Below are 22,091 nucleotides of genomic sequence, written 5' to 3' on the forward strand. Positions count from 1 at the left end.
TAAATCGTTTATTCCTAATCTCCTCGTTTTCCGCAGTGGGAAATGCACTGATCGTTTCGTCTAGCTTCTCGATATTTTTAACGGACTCGAATCTTGCGAGAGGTATATTAATGGTCAGAATTATTGGCTATACGCTTTCGGTTTTGTACTGGTGTTTGTTTCTTTAAATGCATAACAAGCAGATTATTTAGAAAATTCGAAATCTGTGCATCCCTAATTCAAATCCATTAAGTTCAAAACATATAAATACTAAAATAACATCTATTATTTTGACAGAATCTTATTCATTAAGAAGAGTTTTGAAACTTTGGCAGTTGAGAACATCCGATAGTATTAAAAATACTCAAGTTAAATGGATCACCCATTATATAATAATGACAATAATGATGATGATATATATATGATTTCTCTGAGTACAAACTGGAATTACTCACGTTAGACAAATATTAAATTGAACAACAGAAACAGTTTCGAGGGATAGAGGTATTGAAGTTTACCTGATTTTCACAATATAATAACAATCGTACGATATCTATAATAAAGCGATTTCCTGAACGAATGAATCCCTTTCTTATAACAAACTTAAAATATTCAATCGTTTTGTACTTGTAAAAATGTAAGGATAAATACTGTAAACTTCTGTACAGTAAATAAGAACTGTTATTGGATTTCGTTATACGAATTATAAAAAGTTCTACAGAGATGAAGATACATCTTAATGTTTCAATAAAATTTTATACAAATTCTATTACCTTTCTATAGTTTTTTATTTTATTTAACAATTTATTTACTTTCGTTCTCCGTCGATATTATTATTATTACTGAAAGTTTCAAACAGTTTGATAAATGCAATTTGAATACTGTTCAACTATGTATCTTCATTTCTTTAATAAATTCATAAAACATTAGAATATTATTTCTATAATATAAAAATTGGCAGTTCTTTATTGAAAATTATAGAATAACTTTGAAGTGCGTGTATTAAAAAGTAAGAAACGTCAGTTCGTGCCGAAAGTTATACTGTATATTTCTTAATAACAACAACTAAATCAAAAGAATAAAAGAAATTTCAATTACTACATCTAATGAAATTTAAAAAGCATAAATTGTAGATAAAATTTTTTAACACTTATTAAAGAATAAGGTATAAGAACTGCCAATACAGGTAAAAGAAATTTGCGTATTTACAAAAGAATTATCAAGTGGAAGAAAAACAAGAATTGTCACACTTGAAATAATTACATGTACTATGATTATATAATAATCTGATATTCTTTGATAAATAAAATATACAATTACAACAATAAAATTATATATTGACTCTAAAAAATTAACCCTGTTTGAAATTATACTATGGCTAATTACTTTAATGTATGCAAAACAATGCACACCTGAATAACTCACAAAATTAAAATACAAACATTATTTTTTAAAAAAATTCTGTACATTGTAAACAAAACTACCAGATATTTACTCGAAAAAACTGGTCAGTTTTGCGCCGGTAGACAGGATTCAACTCTTTTTTTTTTACGATTATGGCAACAATGTATGAGGTATGAAGGGCAAATAAATAACAAATCCAACAACTGTTTTGTGAATCAGTTATGGGAAATTATAAATTATTAGTGTAATACTGGCTAGCGAAGATACGGCAATTCAAATCGACGATGTTTCGGTCTGACGTCACGGACCAAATAATCTCCAAAAGATGGCGGATGTTGCTAATGAGTGTGATGGCATGTTTTACGTTATTCAACATGCAATATTATATTTTTAAGATCAAAAGTAAAAATTGGCAGCTTAAATAAATAAATAAATAAATAATGTAAAATGATGAAAATCCAACTGATGAAAGGAAAAACTGAAGAGTCTGAAAGAACGAAAAAAATCGTAAATGTTTGCGTCGGATAAAAAATACGGTAAAAATCGTTATGGCAGGAATATTACAAAATATGTTCATTTCAACTGGACTTTGTCAGAAGACAAAATTATTTTTCTGTTGACATCCATTGTAATGCAATCATTTTTTTTAAAATATGTTATTTACAATGTTTGATGAATGAACAATGGCAAATCTTTTGAAAAAAATTTTGTCAATGGTACCAGTCATTACAAATGCTAGAGAAATATAATTGCAAAATTAGGTTACTTCCCCCTGCAGTTGGTTATGACATCAAATGCCTCAATCATCTATTGTAAACACCATCACCACATACATATTCAATTCATGCAATTTCTTTTCAATAAAGATATATCCCAATTATATCACCCTTGTCTAAAACAGACTACTGACTCAAACATCACAAGACATGCATTTATGTTGATTAAAAATATAATTTTCAAATGAAACCCTTTCTCGTTCTGTCGGTCAGACAGCAAAATAAAATAATTTTTATCACTTTTTTTTTTCTTTAAATATCTAGTTAAATTTATATTTGCACTTTCTCCAGATGTTTATGTTGTGCTTATAGAATATGGTGGCACCGAAATTGATCACAAATTGATGTTTTCACAGCAAATTGTAATGGCTGCCATAATTTTACACGAGCCCGTCTAATGATATAAATAAATGTTTGATATTTCAGACATATCCTATTTGAAATAGCTACCATCAAATGATCTTTCACAATCAGACAAATAGCAAACACATACATTGAAGACAAACTTACTTCAAAAAGTGTCTTATTTCGTTGGCTATGCCACTTGCACACCACAGAAATGAAAGTAAATAAGAATAGATCTTGCTTGGCAAGAGATCAAATGTAAAAGCACAACCCCAATTTGTAGCACTCCTATCAGCTTTCGACCGCCGGACCACTTTTTTTTTTCGTTTTTACTAAATACTGTCATCTACAAGGCCAGAAATATATAGATATATATATATTTTCGAACAGCTCGAAGTTTTGTTTTGTGAATCTTTCACACGTTAATTTTTCATTCGTGAAAGAGCTTCATATCTCCTGCTTTACATGCATCTTGTCATCTTCGTCTAATTCCATAACCATCATCTCACCATTATCGTACTGTCCTTGCGAATCATGCGAACTATCACTATCTGCTGTTTCATTAGACAGATCAAGATGGGCACTATTAGGTATGGAGGGCACTAATGGATTGGAAGGTGGAAGGCTTGTGGGAGGTGGTGCTGCAGAAGTAGAAGATGGCCAACCTAAACTGGATACAGATGGCATTCCTGCAGGTTGAAGAGCAGCAGATACTGCTGCCATAGCTGCTGCTAAATAAAGTGAATATCTTTATCATGAAATATAATTTTTTTCGTTTTTAAGAATATTTTTAATAAATATTTCTTAACAGAAATTAAAAAATAAATAAATAATAATAATAATATAGTAATTATTAATATAATCATAAACCTTAAACTGAGATTAAACTTAATGTAATTATACTCAAAAATATTCAGTATACAGTAGACTCTCCTGTAACAGGGTAGATACGTTCCAAGTTATATGAATCCATGTTGTACGAGTCACTTTAATACATGAGCTAATCACAGCCCAGCATGTGTGCAGTTTAGGGGCTATGACTGTTTGATAGGTTTTCTTCCATAAAATTAATCGATTCTAGACTAATTTGATTCAACATTTCCAAATCACGTATAATTTTTTGGGAATAATCCATATAAACTATGCTATAAACAAAAAAATTGTAGGAATACTTACCGAGTGTGCACCGTTCGAAGATGCCATTGCTTAAGTTTGTTTTCGTCACGGAGCGGCTCGTCGAATGGCGGATGCTTATTTCCTGATTGGCGAATTTTTCGCAGAAAAATAACTTAACTTTGGAGACATCATTAATAAAAATATAATTTTTACGGCCATTGAATAATAAATGTTTTTTAGTAGGTCCAGTTTAAACTCGACGGTTTGTACAATATCCGCTATTGGTCCAGATTCGACCAATCCTGTCGCGACACGAGTCGGCGATGACGTTTTACCGTGTTATACGAATATGATCGCAGTTTTTTCACCGTGTTATTCAAATCCGTGTTATGGGGGGGTCTACTATAATTACATTTTCAAAGTAATAATATACATATAAAATTAATTATTCAAATTATTATTCATAATCCATATAACTGTAATAAACCAAGAATATTTTTGAAAGTATTCCAAACTATTTATTTCCAAACATAGTCAAACCTTGATATAGCACCACTATTTGTTCACCATTGAACTAAATGCTAAACTGAATAATCTCAAACTTAAAGGCATTTTATATTAAGAGTTGACTATATTGAATATGTGAAATAGTTTCTTCTTACATTAAATATGTTTTAGTGCAAGTTTGAATCATAATAAACTAGATTAAAGTAAATTATATACAGTATTTAAAAATAATTTATATGATTCAAAGAAAGATTTAAATTTTACATATATATTTTTTTAGTTTTATTTGTTTCACATATCGGAAAACATTATACACTGATGGATATTAGCAGTTCATTTTTAGCTTAAAATACAAGCTAAAGAAATAATAATTTGATTTAAAATATAAAAAATACAAGGCAGAATTACTATTCTATAAAATTCTAATATATATAAAAAGCATTGAATGTATTTTTATGAAAAGCATTATATAATATGTACTTATCTTGAATGTTAATGAATCCATTTCAGAAGTAAAATTCATTCAATCATAATAATAATTAAATTTTTGTAAAGATATTTAAAATTGCTTTTTAAAACAATTATGATGTTTTAAATCAACCAATTTAATAACATATTCACGTTTTTTCTCAATTTAAAATACTTTTTAAGATTTGATTTGAAACATTGGTCTCAAACTTCGTGAGCATATAGAGGGGTTGAAATAGAACAACTTTCTAACAGAAACTTGTGTTTGCTAATATAATCCTGAATCAGCATAAGCTGTCTAATGTAAGAAACTATACACGACAACATAAAACATACCAATGAACAAATGTTTAATAGTGAAACAAAGAATACATGAATATAAACATAGTAGAGTAGAGCATCGATTATCCGACTTAATTGGGGACTGGGGTTGGTCAAATAACCAAAAAGTATGAAAAAATACATTATTATTATAGTGTATTAGGCCTGGTTTAAATACTAGCCTCCCTTTCATGGTCGAGCCAGTGCTGCCAGCTAAAACATGCAAAAATTTAACAAAAATAATATTAAAGTAGCCAAGACATAACCAAATATTGTAGCGCCACATCACTAGCGGACATTTGAATTTGCCGACTAGAACGCGGTCGGTTAACCGATAAGTCGGTTAATCGGGGGTCGAATAATCGATGCTCTACTGTACATGTGAAATGGCACTGTTACAAAACGTTTTTAAATTGGCACCCCCCCATATCCAATGTGGGCATTGCATTTTGAAAAGAAATTGGTGCATCCTCTCAAATATTCCATCAATTTCCTTAACCACATCCACAGTTGCAAGAATTTTGGCTAAGTGTTTTCAGGTCATCCACCAGTGTCTCATAGACAATGCTTTTAATATGCCCTAAAAAATGTTTACATTAAACAGCTTACATTGACTCAAATTATGTTGGTAATCAAGTTCCTACTCAAAAGTTGCTCCATTTTAATTTAAAATATAAAGTCTGTTATAAAATATACTGTATTTATTCTAATAAACACAACTCTTTAATAATAAATTCACTCTAAAACAGCACAGCTGCAAGCTGAAAAAAGTTAGAGATAGTGCACTATTTATTAGAATAAATACAGTACATATAATATAAAAAATTTAAAAAATCTATAAACATTTTTTAATATCTTTAAACAAAAGAAAATTTGGAATTTTAAAATTAGTAAAAATTAAGGAGAATAAATAATTTTTCTATTACCTTTTACCAGATTCCACTTATTGTAATCACAATGTTATCAAAATAACAAAATAAAAGTTATTATACATCATAAATACTTCACTTACTGTAACCAGAATTCAGTTGTTGTAATCATTAATTTTATTTATGCTTTCTTTTCATATTAGCATTCTCAACATATAATAATTTTCATGTTATCAGCTATAAGTTATTGTTATTGGTTTTAACCAGTCCTTTAAATTGATCGTTTTAATTTTTATTTGCTCATAATAAAATATTTTAAATTGCTAGCAGCATTATACTAGTTGTTGAAGTTGGTATCAGACATACAATACTGAATGATTTATTTGTAATTATTATTATTATTATTATTAAGTCATCGAGATATACATTTTTAAATTGTTTTCATGTATTCTTTTAATGTTAGAATCAATGAAATCACAATTTCTTCCAATGGTAGTCTTATTTAATTACTTTGCATGATGTTATAAGTTTAGACTAATCCTAAAGTGATTAAAATAAGCAGCATCTACTGTATTTTCCAACTGACTTTTAGGTTTTGCATTTTCTTGTAATAATAGTTTGAGATTTAGTTTTTATTAACTACAATAGTTATGAACGTTAGATCAGAAGAATTTTTTATTTGCTTTACAGAAAGTTAGCTTGAAACATGACAAGAGATTGCAGTATAAAGCATAAAAGACAAAGCAAATAATGTTCAACAGTTAAATTCAATAATGAATTTTTAAGGTAATACAAACAATGTTTGAGTCCTTTATCTTACATCCTTTTATTCCAACCAGGAACCACGAAACAGCAGGTGACTTGAAACAAAAAACTTCTAAAAATAACAGACAATATACTATCAAATGATTAACACACAATTTAATACTATCAAACGAATTAACACACAATCTGCCAGAGGACTCTCAGCCGAAATGTCGACTATATAACAAAGATGCTGTCGTGAAGAATTTTTTATGTTTGTAGACGCCGTAGCCTACAAAAACAGGTCGGCGTCGGGATCATTTTTAAATTGTGTGTTAATCCTTTGATAGTATATTGTCTGTTATTTTTAGAAGTTTTTTTGCTTCAAGTTGCCTGCTGTTTTGTGGTTCCTGGTTGGAATAAAAGGATGTAAGATAAAGGATTCAAACATTGTATTACCTTAAAAATTCATTATTGAATTTAATTAAAATAATCCTGGACTAAGATGTACAATGTTCAACAGATTATTTTCATTTTTCATTGTTAAGATTTTGGTAACAGTTATATTTATCAAAATTTGTGAATTAACAATATAAGATTAATTACCTAAGATATGTTACATGTATTCTATAACATACATACCATTATGTCTATAATCTATGCAATTTCTTATCGATTTAGTGAAGACTTTCTAAAATAATAATCACGTGCTTATATTTCAATAATTAAAATTATACATCTTTATGTTTTATAGAAATTCAATAAAATTTTAATGAGAAGCATACTCAATTCTTTCTTGGATCAGCATCAGCTTATGAAATAATATTTGAACATATATATATAAAATATTTTTTACTTCAAAATATTAACTAATAATGTAAAAAAAAATCAGTAAATTCTTTATATTGTAAATCTATATATTTATGATATTTCTACAATTACCGTAATTCCTCGTGTATAATAATATTAAAATGCAAATAAATATAAAATATTTAATATTAAGAGAGGAAATTCTGTATAAAAAATAAAACAACATAAATCAATATAAAATATGACCACTTATTACATTTTGGTTCAGTATATAACAGATTCCATAATAAACCTAAAAGTAATCAATTTGTACATTCTTATGTCTCTGTCATTAATTAGAATCTAAACTGAATGCTACAAGAAAAAGGAACAAAATATTTTCCATTAGAGATCGACACATTAAAAGACTAAAATATTGAAATTACTTAAAGACATTGGAAAACTGACCAGTAGAATTTCCTACATAAACTTATAATTTTCAGTATTGAAAGAACTGATTTTTCCAAATTTTTTGAAGAATTTTAATAAAAATTTAATGATTTTGATTTACTGAAATCTAAACGAAAATTTTGACTAGTTTAATAATATGTTGGCAAGTCACAACTTTAAGAAATATCTAAACATATTGAAATTAAATCAAATCTAAAGAAAACGAGCAATTATTTATTGTGATGTCGTCACAATGCCGGGCCGAAATTTTTAATCATATTTTAAATTTATTTATTTTAAAATATATGCTCTCCACTGCAAATTAGTAGTGGCTTGCCCCTGTACATCATACTTTTCCTTTAACAATACAGTTGTGCTGGTAATCTATTAACTGCTTTCAGGGGAAAAGTTTTGAACTGAAATAATGTGACTTCTGGTTTGTATCGGAAGCTCTTACGTAGTTAATCGGAGCCTCCTGTCCCTAAGGTTTCCGTGTCTGGTCTCAACTTTCATCTATTTGACTCCATTTGAGATTAAGGAAAGACAGACAGATGGACAGATTACAATGGGAATTTATAGGTCTACAATTTTTTCAAATTGCAGCCTAAAAATTGGAAATTATGCTTTGAAATTGCATTTAAATTTTTAAATTAAAGCTAGTGTAATAATATTTTTACAACTTATAAAAAATCATTTATTATATAATAAAAAATGTATATAATTTACATTTAATTATGTGCTTATATATTATGAAATTTACAACAAAATTAAGTAAAAAGTTTTGTACCATGTTGCTGTCGTAATTGTTTTTTCGCTTCTTTCCGACGATTGTTGAACCAATTGTTTACCACTGGCAATGTAACCTTTTCTCTTTCCGATAAAGGACGATCTGCCATGTTAGTAACACCTTCGAAACAAAATATTAAATAAATAATGTTACTTTTAATTAAATGAGTCATTGTTTAAACTTTGAATAACTTTAATTTACAGATTGCTTATTCATATAACAGTTATTTAGAATGTTATGAAGTATATGGCTGGTATTCAATTATTTCACTTTTCAATTAAACTTTGGTTTGATAAGCAAAAACAGTTATGCAATATTTAATTCTTTTGACACTTTTACAATAAAAATTCTCAAAAGTATTGCTTAAAACTTGCTGAAACATTTAAGTTCATAAAAATTAAAATGTTTCAAGTTCATATTTTAAATTATGCTGACATAATTTTGTATAATGACTAGCACTGCTTATTCTAATATTATTTAGATATAAAATAACTGATTTTTTCATACAGAATACAGTGTTTAATTCTTTCTAAAAGCCCATAATAAGAAATTGAAAAAATTAGATCTAAAGAATAATTAAGTACTGTATATTTCCGCAGATAAGACGACCTTCAGATAAGACAAGGTATAAATTTTCGTCAAAGTTTTAGTTTTAGCATATATCTGTTCTATAAGATGACCCCCAAACTATCAACAGCCTATGAATTTAGTTTAGATCAGCGATCATCATCTGGATAATAATACTGTATAGCATATATGGAATTATGTCCTATTCGTAATTTTTCGAATGAACAAATTTTATTTTCTGCCTTGCGATTGTTGCAAACATTCGCACTGATTCGGGCATTCACCTTGACTATTCACAAAAACGTCCTATGGGCTACAACATACCCTACTCTCTACTAGAAAATAATTACGGTTTGTTCGTTTTTTTATAATGGTTTTAATTTATATAATTTTCAATCTAATTTTTTTTTGTATCTGTCCTATAAGATGACCTCAGATTTTGGGGGCCATTTTTTATGATTCAACTATCATCTTATCTGCAGAAATATATGGTAATTAAATTAAAGCAACTGTAAAAAATTTAGCGGAAAACACAGTATTTTTGGCAGGAAATTTGTGGGACAGTACAGTCTCAGTAATTCAATATATGTGGAATTGGAACAGAGTGAATTAAGATAATTGTCAGATTATTGAAAGTCAAATGATTCAATGGTGTAATCATTTGGAAGAAAAATATTTTGTTTACTTGCATGATATCAATACATTGTATTAGGTTGGACTACTGATCAAAATATTTGAGCAGTAATTATTGTTGCCAAGTTGATGGATTCCACTTTCTCATTAAATTTAATATTTTAGTGAGAAATTGAAGCAACTGTAGAAAATTTAGTGGGAAATACTGTATTATTTGTGGGCAATTTGGGAGAATGATTTTTTATATTTATACAGTATTATGCTATAGCTTGTATTTATTGTACTTTTTTGTAATAGTATAAGATAACAAGCCTAACTATAACCTTCACTATGACCAAGTGTTCAAGCTCAGGCATGATATCAAGCCTGAGCTTGAGAGTGATTAGTTTCAGATTACTGGGCATATCACACTGCCAGATGTGGAAAACTCCATAGGGCCAGCCAATTTGCCATGCCCAAACCAATGGTTAACTACCAGTATTCAGTAGTTTAATCCACTCAGTTATTGGTGGGCGGCACTTATGAGAATTAAGAAAGTACCATTCAGAAATGAAAAAACACAAGTTGTTAGATTTGGAAAATTAAATAGTTATATCCAAACTTTAGTTATATATGTGGATGAGCTTTTCCATCCCCTTGTCATAGAATGTTGCCGCCAGTAAACTGAGATGGCCTTAACAATGTTGTTTTGAAGATTGTCATTATTTTATTAGTCTCAAACCTCTGCCCTGCTAGCCATGTTTTCAGTTCAGGAAAGAGGTGGAAGTCTTCACACATTAAAAAGTTTTAAGCTGGGTTGAAGTCTTCACCACTTTTAAACACCCAGCGTATAGCCCCAGTTTAGCGCCGAGTGACTTCTATCTCTTTCCTGAACAGGAAAAGTGGCTAGGAGGGCAGAGGTTTGAGACTAATGATGATTTTCAAAAAACATTAGGGCCCATCTCAAGTCATTGGCGGGAACATTCTATGACAAGGACATGGAAAAGCTTGTCCAGAGATATGACAAATGCCTCAATCTTCACAGTGATTATGTTGAAAAGTAACCATGTTTGTACCTACTTTTGGTAATAAATTCATTTTGTTATTTACACTTGTCTGTTTTTATGGACCATTGGAGCTTGAAAGAAAAAAAAAAAAAACAGCCTACGTACTTACTATAGACTTTCCACAGGGTAACACTTTTAATTCCACGCAGGCAAGTGTTATATGCTATCTGTCTCAGTAATGATATAGCGAGTCTAGTTCATGCTATATCATTGTCAGAGTAATTAAGTGAATGTAATCCATATTTTTTAAAATTATATCCTTTTTTGTAAGAATTATATTTAGTTTATTATTTTGTTAAATATTTTGCCAACAGATAGCACTACATGTAAATTAGCAAATCAAATGTAGATAGATATTAATTGCTTCATAGAAATCCAATCAATATTTTAGGGTGGGATGCATGACATTATGTAAGTTAGAAGTATGTGAATGTAACTGCCAACGTTTGTAACAATTGGTTGGACGGCCTAGAAGTGTGTAGCAAATAAACAAACATCCTCACCTATATATACAGTAGAGCATCAATTATCCGACCCTCGATTAACTGACTGCATTCTAGTCGGCAAATTCAAATTCCGTTAGTGATGTGGCGCTACAATATTTGGTTATGTCTTGGCTACTTTAATATTATTTTTGTTAAATTTTTGCATGTTTTAGCTGGCAGCACTGGCTCAACCATGAAAGGGAGGCTAGTATTTAAACCAGGCCTAATACACTATACTAATAATGTATTTTTTCATACTTTTCGGTTATCCGACTTTTAAGTTATCCGACCAACCCCACCCCAGTCCCCAATTAAGTCGGATAATCGATGCTCTACTGTATATTATATATATATATATATATATATAAAATAATGTTGATTTCCTAATTGTGCAATATTTCCTATTCTGTGTATAGTAAGTCTGGTATTACAATGGATGTTGATGGCCATTAATGAAACTAACAGACAACAACCAAATAAGAAGCAAATATAAGAAAAACAATTTTATTCTTAAAAATTATTATTCTACTTACTCAGATTTAAGATACACATTAATTTCTACACATTCACTCATGGATTTTTTTTAAATAGACAACCTACGATAAATTTATGTCAGAAAAGTTCAGTATTTATTGTAAATAAAATAAGTTTTATAAATCCTTGATATCAAAATTAAAAACCATTTTCCATGTTAGGCTTTTCTGAATCAACACTAATATTGTTTCAGTCATATTCCTAAGTATTAGTTTTAGTCATTATATATATGTAGTTTTAATTTTAGTAAACTAAAATAAGGCTAATTAACATTGGATTCAATGTTCACATTTGCCCACATGCAAACATACTCAGTGCCATTTACAGCATCAGAAATGCAACATTTCTGGAAAGAGTGCTGCACAATTTTCTAGTATTTTCAAATGTTAGTATAACAGATTAATGATATTAAGCTAAGCTGACCTCTTAAATATTTTCTATTATGAATATCAATCTAATAAAATCATTAAAATGATGCCATAGAATTAGTTACGGAGAGACAAGATGCATGATAAAAAAGAACGTAGAATTATAAAATTATAAAATTAAGAACAAAGAATTCTGAATTTACGAAAAATTAAAACAAAATTCTATTGCACTCGTGCAAATTGTTGGTAATGCTCATGCGCGTTAATCCAAACGTAAAACAAAAAGGTAGTAACATATCAACCTAGGCATCGTAAAATATTACATTAAATATAACGATAAACTAAAAGTGGCGTTTTAATGATGTTCTGTTGCTTTAACAATGCTCCGTTAATTTAGGTTATCAAAGAAGGATTTCCAGGCTGAAGCTAACATGTCTGCATCTCTATGGTTGATGCAGTTTGTGTTTAAATGAGCTCTGTGTATTTCCATTTTTTCAATGTGTTTAACTGCTTGTCTTGATCTTGCGGCCCTCACAATCGAGGCTTTATCCCAAAATACCGTTATCCCTTGCTCTTTCACAAATGCTGCCAGTACCAGTAGAATCAACATTCCTGTTCACCGACTGCTTATGCTCTTATACTCTCTGTTTTAGGCTCCTCATTGTAGCACCGACATATACTAGATCAGTGTTAAATTGATTATCTCTAATTGGGATGAAATATACTCCTGTTTTGTCGTTGTGCTTTTCATTTCTCAAGATACCGTTCACCGTTGGGTTACGCCTGCATATTACGTGCAGATTCCTATGCCTTGCTACTTTCTTAACTACTTTACTCAGAAACGGTATATAATCCAAAACTAAATTTCTTCTTTGCCCAGTTTGGGGTTGTTGCTGGTCCTGTTTACATTTATGCATTCTCGTAATCAGGTCGTTGATTACTTTCCTGCTGTACCCATGTTGAACCGCTACGTTTCTTATGTGTTCTAACTCATTATAAGTATCACAGACATTCGTGCAATGTGTGTGCGCACATTTTATCAAGGGTCAAAACGCTGCCAGTTTAAAGTGCTCAGGGTTTATAGAATTGCTCGGTATAAAAATTGACTGATAAACAGCTTTACGACATATACTTGTCTTGATTTCACCCTCTTTACATATTATCGTTACATCCAGGAAGTCAACGCTAATCCCACTTTCCTGATCCAATTCCAAAGTCAACCCATACGGGTTGTTGTTGATTCTGTTCATAAACTGGCGCACATTGAGGTTATTATTCCACAAAATGGAAATATCATCAACATATCTGGTGTATGCTACTATATCCTTCTGGAACGTGGTTAAGACTTTGCACTCAAGTTTACAGAGTACTAATTCACAAAGTACTGTCGACATTGGGCTTCCCATCAGGATGCCTCTAGTCTGAAGGTATGTCTTCCCTTCAAATTCAAAGAAAGACGTGTAGCAGATTAAATCTGCTAACTCCAGGATGTGTTTATGGTAGTTGAAAGCATTATTGATGTTAGCAAATAAAAAATCTCTCAAAGCACAGAAGCAAGATGGTAATTTTATGGAGGGGTACAAGGCTTTATAATCCATTATTGTCATATATTCTTCGTCTTTAAGCTTAATTCTCTCCAGTTTGCGTACCATTTGCAATGAGCTCTTTATATGAAAGGGGTACCCCTGAATTTTGTCACGTATAAATGCAACCAGCTGTTTTTCCAGACCGAAAGTGGGTGCCTTGCACTTCTCCCCTACTGGGCGTAATTGGCAGCCAGGTTTATGGGTTTTGCCAAATGCAAAAATTCTTGGTGTTCTTGGTGCTTGGATAGTAGCACTTCCCATCTTTAAAATACGTGCCAATGGAGTTGCGACAACTCTCTTGACTCTTTGCTGTAATGTTTCCAAAAATTTGTCTGGGGCAATAATGCATTCTGTGCTTTCAATATATTCCTGTAACTTCTGGTTATAGGAATTACGCTTCATGAGCACCACACCTTTAGACTTATCCGCTTTTAAGAGAACTATGTCATTGGTTTGCAGCCAAACCCTGGTTTCTTTGATGCAGTTCTGGAAATATCTTGAGTACACGCCCTCCCATTTCGCTTTTTCTGCATGGAATCTTGCCTTCCACCTGAAGTAACCCTGGCTAGTAGAGCTCAAACCAGATACGAGCAATTCAATATTAGGTATAATTGTTTCTGGTTGCACTGCCAGTCTATAAGCGTAGAGGGGGCCGTATTCCAAAGATTGTATAAGGCACTGTGGCGGATTGATATTATCCCATGCTGTTATTACAACGTTTTTTCTTCTATGGGGTTTAACGTTCTGGCATTTGAATAACCATTTCAGCTTTTTGATATATTTTCTTTTCAAATTATTTTCAACAGAGTATGATAGAGCAACCACCCTGGCATTGACTTCTCTTAAGAGCATTTGGTCTTCTTTATAGAGCTCATCTTCTAGTCGCGTAAGCCTGTGTAGTAACGAATAAAACTTCCATCTTGCATTTCTGATAGCCTCGTTAAGACAAAGATGTTTGAGTTTGGGTAACAATGTGTTACATCCTACAGGTAGCTTGATACGAAAAATTGTCATTAGGAAAACCCCATTTAGATGACATTCCATAAGGAATTCGAATTTCGTTCTTGCTCTGCAGAGCTTAATAACTACTTCTCTATATGTCTTGGCCGGCAAAGCCATTAATACAATAAATAAATAAACAAAGCTTACTGGAATTGTTCCTATACAGTAAAATAACAACCTTTTTTTCCCGTTCCAGCAATATTTTAATTACATAAAAACGTTTTCAACTGCTTTAAGCAGCCATCATCAGTTAAACAACAAAAAAGAACGTAGAATTATAAAATTATGAAAATAAGAAGGAAGAGTTCTAAATTTACGAAAAATTAAACGAAATTCTATTGTGCTCGCGCAATTGTCGGTAATGCACTTGTGCGTTAATCCAAACATAAAAAAAAAAGATAGTAACATATCAACCTAAGCATCGTAAAATATTACATTAAATATTTACAATGGATGCTTGAAATTCGCAATGGATGCTTGAATGGATGCAACGAAATTCTACTGCACGAGAGCAATAGAATTTCGTTTAATTTTTCATAAATTTAGAACTCTTCGTTCTTATTTTCACAAGATGCATTGCACTAGAGATCACTAATTATGAAGTATTACATCAAATCTAAGACACACACTATTTTCAGAGATACTAAAACCTGACAAAATACATTTAAATTCAAATGAATATGGTATTTAAAATTCATATTCAAAAATGTTACAATGTTTAGATGTTCAATAGATTCAAATCTGATGAGTTACAGATTGGCATCTCATATAGTGTAACTTCCTGGAAATCTAAAGTTAATACTATATGACAGTTTGCTTGGAAAATTGTGAAATAAAATTTCTAAATAACAATTTACAACAAAAAAAAAAGAAAAAATACAGCAATCAATACTGCTTTAATGATTTTTCTCTGTCTATATCAGCGGTTCCCAACCAGTGGTCCGCAAGAGCTAAAATATGGTCCGCAAAAGATTTAAAACTTTTATTCATTTTAAATTATTATTCCCACATTGATACAAACTGAAGTCAATTTTTACTAAAAATGTTGTTTTCTATTGTAATAGTACTGTTAAAGCATGTTACTCGTGAGTTTAACAATTACTTATGTTAAAAGTTTTGATTAAAGTTTATTTTTAGATTGACACAGTTTATTTTTCTTAAACCTTGTGGTCTCTGCTAACAACAATAAAATCAAAGTGGTCCCTGGTCAAAAAAAAGTTGGGAACCACTGCTCTATATGGATGATAATGTCAGAAGATGGGAATAATTGAAATATATGAAGACAATAAAGGGGACAATATAGATTACTTCTAACTAGCTTGAATGGAGAGAGTACAAAACAGTCTGTAGACATATAATTAAAATAGAATATAAAAAAAACTTTAAATGGTTATATACAAATCACATTATTATTAATTTTTTTTTAAAATAATTGGTTAAACTTTGGTAATTTGTATCTCTACTTTAAATCACACCAAGAAACTTAGGAATGTGTGCGTTATTTAAAAACATAAATCCAACAATATTTACATCACAAGATGATGAATTTTAATAAATGACAAATCATCAAATAAAATAAATTAATCTGAATGCTAATTTACTTTACCTGGCCTTATCAGAGCCCTATTACATTCATCAACAATCTGTTCTCTTGTTTGTGTATCTGGATAAGGATCTTTTTCATAATATCGTTCCAATACTGCTAAATGTGCTGCTTTGAAAGTAAAACGTTCTCTTTTTAATGGAATCAAATCACCAGTTTCTGACACCATTCTTTTCATTCCTGAATTTGGACATAGCTGAGCTGTAAAAATTAAAAATAATTTTTTTTCAATTATAGATTTTTATAAAAAAAATTTATATAGATGTTCTATCTAATATAATAAAATGTATTCAAAATTACTGCATTTATTTACTTACATTTTCAAAAATGAATTCGAGATTTCAGAATAAATAAAATTATATAAAGATTATAAAAGTTAATAGAAATTAAAATTTTATAAATTGAACTTACAAACAGAAGCAGCAAAATGACACTCGACTTTTAAATTATTTCATGTTTAAACAATAAAAGTTTATTTGAAATTAAATTAATTTTTGCATTTGTTTTTTAATTTACTTGTGTATTTACTTATCCTACTAAAAATCTATTTTAGTTGTCTTCTCATTTGACTTACAGTATACTCTTACAATATTTTTGCAAAGTTCCCAATAGTGTAGATAAACACAAACTACAAATTAATGGAAACTGAAAACATTCTATTCAGCTGAAAGTTGGAGAGTTGGAGAGTCGAATGTTAAAACTGACACTGACTTGTAAATGGAAAATCAAATACAGGCCTACTCCTCACAGTTTTCTGTTTTGACAGTGGTCACAAATACTTCATTTCAACAACTTCCAAATTGTTCTTCGTTAACGCATGTCTTTGGACAAATTCAAGTTTATTTAAAAATGGAGAACTGTTAATAATGCAAGCACATAATGTATCTGTCAGATATCCTGAATATTTTTGTTAATTATTATTGCTTTTTACGTATTATTTCTGAGAAATTTTGAAATATTTTTAGAAAATTGATATGAAATGTAACCAAAGTAACTATTCTTGATTGTTAAATATATGTAGAAAAATGCCTTTTTGTTTACTGAAATTATTTGACAAAAAAACAGTATCAGAAATATCATACAATTCCTCTTTGTGCATCTCCAGGTTACACAAAACAATATTCTTAATAATTTCTATACCTTGCAGAGTGTTTGGCTCAAATTTCTTAGACAAAGCTTCTATATACGAACAAAAACAAGTACTGTACATGCAATGAATCTATTAAACACTACATACACTGCAAACAACTTTTAACTAAATCTGGTAAGCAGAAACATATTTTAACAAGAATCATGATAATAAGATATCAAAAATATCAGCTTGAGGATAGGGGAATGAAGTTTTAAAAAATTCAAAAACTTTAAAGAATGTGGATTTCTCAAATACATTGCATGCCTTTCTGGATTAACGAGCACGGTTATCTTTTCATTCTTCTGTACAACCTAACGTTTGTGCAGTTGATTTTTCCACTTCTACATGTACCAAGAATTCTATCCTTGATTTCCCTCTTAATATTCTTTCAATTTTACCTCCATTAGTACAATACATAGGAAAAATAATTTATAAAGTGAATACATTTCTCTCTCTAGTTGTTATACTATAACTATCATCATTAAAAATAGTTTTACAGAAAGGAATATGAACTCATTTGACCAAATGCTTTTGCAAACAAAAATTTATAAGTTCTGTTTCTAAGTAAATTACAAAAAGTCAAATTCTTGTTTTTAAAAGTGCACCTTCATTTTTTATTCATCGATTGTAATAAACACATAAGGTTGACATTAAAAAATTTAACAATATTAATAGAAATAATTAGAGATTATTAGACTAAAGTAAAAAAAATACAAAATGTAATTTCAAAAAAACAACGTACCTAATTTCCAGGGATTATTTTTACATGTTAAATACCACATATAGAAAGTATTTTTGGTGCGTTCTGACATGTCTTGGATATCTCCTCGAAAGAAACGGCTGACGTATGCTTGGCTCATTTTTGTCATCTCTGCAATCATAGTTTGCTTGATGTTGTATCTCATTACAAAATTTCGAATTTCTGACAAAATAGCCATTTCTCCCCTCCTAATAAAGTATAAAAATCATACGTTATTTTCAGTATCACTTAATTTACTGTATTAAAAGAATCATAATAATCAAAACATCTGAATGTTAAATAACAATCTTATAAATTTAATTCTAACTTTAAGAACTTAGATATTTTAACCTCTCAGTTCTTAAACTTAAGTAATCATCTTAGTAAAAGTCAAGCAAAAAATTTATTGTGTTTGACACGGTAAATACTATTTACAGGTCAGAAATTTATCATCTGCTACAAGCATTGTTTGGAATTGTATATATATTTGAATTAAAAAATTTACTACATCCATAATTTACATTATGCAAATCAAATAGGAAAAGAATTATTATATCAAGATAAAATTATTTAAGTATTAAACCAAATGAAAATTTGAGTCTATATTACAATCTAAACTCAAATTTTCATTTGGTTTAATGCATTAGTACTTATTTGGAACTCGTAAATATAAATAGAAAAGATTTTCTGGCAAAAATGCTGTAATATATAGCTTGAATTTTTCCTAAGGATTTAAAGATATTGTGAAACAAAAGATTTTGTTTCACATTGCTTCAGTTTTTCCACAATATGCAAAATATGACCTAATGTAAAAGTAAAATAAAACTATCCAAATCATATACTCTTTAAAATAAATTTTCCATAATACATTTTCAAAGAAAAAAAACACTTACAAGCAGTATTACTTCTTTGTAAAAAACTTTTTAAAACAAATTATGCTTTAACAGATCTTTAATAAAGATGATCATTGTATAACTCACAATTATAAAACAGACTATAAAAATTTTAAAATTGAAGATATTTATCCTTAGAATATATATATATATATATATGCATTTTTAGTTTTAAACAGAGTGATAACAAAATTCTCACTAGCCAATCATTTTAAAAACTAATAGGACAACCACAGTAGACCTTTTGCTAATGCTTACTATATGTTGGACATGTGCTAAATGGTGGTGCAACCCTTCTATAAGAGGGATATTGCCCCCTAATGAAAATAGGTCAACATTATCAATTACAAAGTTGTTGCACATGAAAAATTATATATTATTAACTTTTAGTGCATTTTTTGAAATATCAAGTGGAACAGTCAAATATACCAGGCAAACATTTCACTGCACAACATGCATAGGAAAGCAATACATCACTGCATAACACAAATGAAATGTGGGAGTAGCTGAATGTGTGGTTACGTTTAGGTTAGCAGTGATGTGGATATACATATGATCCAATTTATTAGAAAACATCAAATACTGTTAGATAAACAGTGCTAAATAAATATTCTATATTGTACTTTCATATAAAATAACAGTCTTCTAATCAGAAATACTGGAGTGAGAATGAACTGTCACAGACAAAACCTTTTTTACCAGTATTGAACTAAACAAAACTTTCGAATGTTTTTGGCCTTCACCAAGGCCTGCTTTAGGTGCTGAACTAAACTGGCTTCCTACCTGGACTGTTAGAACGATACTGTTTGATTTTAAACATTGTATATATTACATTTCACCCTTCTGCCTGGCTCCATTCAAATTCCTCGAACATGTATCTCCACGCATGCATGATAGTCTCACCATCTTTTTTTTTCTTCTTTTTTATTTTCACGACTAGATGCATTAACAGACACAAGGCATTTTTTACATCATCTTTATTCCAGATCTTCTATAGGCCGATATGCTTTTTGGGCAAAGGCCCCTCCTCTGTCGGCACGACTTGAGGGATTTTCCTCGGGTGGTGTCGGCACATTCCGTTTTTAAAAATTACTTATTTACAGATAAAAATTGTTTAAAATACCATTACAGTTTATAATTTTAAATTACTATTGCAGTAAAGGATTTATGGTTTAGTCTCACCATCTTTAAAGTTAATACAGTTGCCTCTTAAGTTGGCTTTATAAATCTCCAAGGCCTCCAGGTGACCAATATGATCTATTTGAAAACGTTCGGAAGTTTTGTTTAGTTCGATACTGGTAAAAAAAATTTTGTTTGCGACAGTTCATTGTACTTTCTACACAAGAAAGGACAAGATGTGAAAAATATTAACAAATCACAGAATAATAATATATGAGCATTATTCACCAAATACTGTGATGAAGTAAACACTTCACAAGCATACCAAAATTTTTATTCCTCAAATTTGGTAAGTTAAATTATAACTTCAAGAAGTATAAGTGTTATAAAAGAATATATTATTTTTCAAAATAAAATTAAAAAGTTTCATTATTTAAATATATAAATATAACAATTATACTAAAAACAGTCGATTTAAACATTTAAATGTCGATATATGAAAATAATCAAATACTGTAAATGGGAAATAATCCATAGAAAAAATCAAAATAAATAGCAGCAAAATTTGGAATGCAATAATAAAAAAAAGTAATATTATAATTTAGTATTTTATTTTTTTTTCTATTTAATATCTACTCTCTCTTGAAAAACTAAAAATTTAAAATTATTTATGAAGAATCAGTTACGGTAATTGAGAATGCTGCAAATGAAGTAAATTTAAACATCACATCATGTCTGCGGATCGCAATAAATGAGTTTCATAACTTTCTAGACAATAAAGTTAAAATTGCATGCGGTGCCATCTGTTATGATATTTTATTTAAAAATTTTTATATTATTATAGAAAACCCTCAAATTACTTTTGCATTTCTTGATGTTTCGAGATCCTCCAAACAAAAAGTGTAAAAATATTTTTGCTTTAAGAGTATCAAATGAATGATTTTCTGTAACTAATAATTAAAAAAAAAAAAGTCGTAAATGTTAAAATTAAATTATGTAGAAGTGTAACTTATCAGATTAAAAAGCAGACTTATTTAAAATTATAAAAATATAAATGTAAGTTGTTCATTAATTAAAAAGTAAAAAGCTGTTTCCTAAAAACATAATTACATAGCTGTCCACTTTAACACAAATGAATCAATTGCAATAATCCTCTGACCTTCTTTTACAAGCTATTTGAAGAATGATAATGTAGTTGCTCCACTGGATATGCACTATTTACATATCTATAAAATATAAATGCTGGCCAGAGAAATAAAAGGAGGTCAGAAATATTGTTATTGCCTTGTTTAGATTAAACTATCATTTATGTATATTAAAGAACTTCTTGCCTGTATTACAAATTTTACAAAAAAATACTTACAGTAACTAAAACCAATAAATCAGACTTATATTCACAGCAAATTTAATTAACTCTTTATTTGCCCAATTTGTATTAATGCAATAATGCATATTGGACAAATAAAGAGTTAATTAAAATTTATTGTCAGTGTAATAAGCCTGATTCATTGGTTCTAGTTAACTTTTTTGTATCATTTATGTAACTTTGTTAGGTAGAAAATTGTCATGCAGCTAGTAAGCACAGAAACGAGCTGATTTCTGACTATGATTCAGACATACTATATAAAAGCAACATTATACCTAAATAGACTTATGCACAACTTTTGAAAACTGTATGCATTTATGACCATTACTTTTATGTTTGACTTACAATCCAACAACTTATAATAGGAGTTCCAAAACCGAACTCAATCGTAATTTAGAATCTAAGACAATCTAAATGAGATTTCTATAGTCTCCAAATTTTTTTAGAAAAATAGAAGACAATA

At 29.5% G+C, this 22,091-nt stretch overlaps 1 protein-coding gene across 1 annotated transcript in view; it reads right to left on the minus strand.

Annotated features, from left to right (window-relative positions):
• Positions 1-1,137: 1,137 nt before the first annotated feature.
• Positions 1,138-22,091, minus strand: part of LOC136970650 (homeobox-containing protein 1-like) — a 51,053-nt gene continuing 30,099 nt past the window's right edge. The window contains 4 exon segments of the mRNA XM_067265112.1: positions 1,138-3,235; positions 8,556-8,675; positions 16,383-16,580; positions 18,254-18,459. Coding sequence (XP_067121213.1) covers positions 2,952-3,235; positions 8,556-8,675; positions 16,383-16,580; positions 18,254-18,459 — 808 coding nt within the window. The 3' untranslated portion in view covers positions 1,138-2,951.

Source organism: Centruroides vittatus, unplaced genomic scaffold (genome assembly GCF_030686945.1).
Source record: "Centruroides vittatus isolate TY-2023 unplaced genomic scaffold, ASM3068694v2 contig_1049, whole genome shotgun sequence".
Classification (NCBI taxonomy): Eukaryota; Metazoa; Arthropoda; class Arachnida; order Scorpiones; family Buthidae; genus Centruroides; species Centruroides vittatus.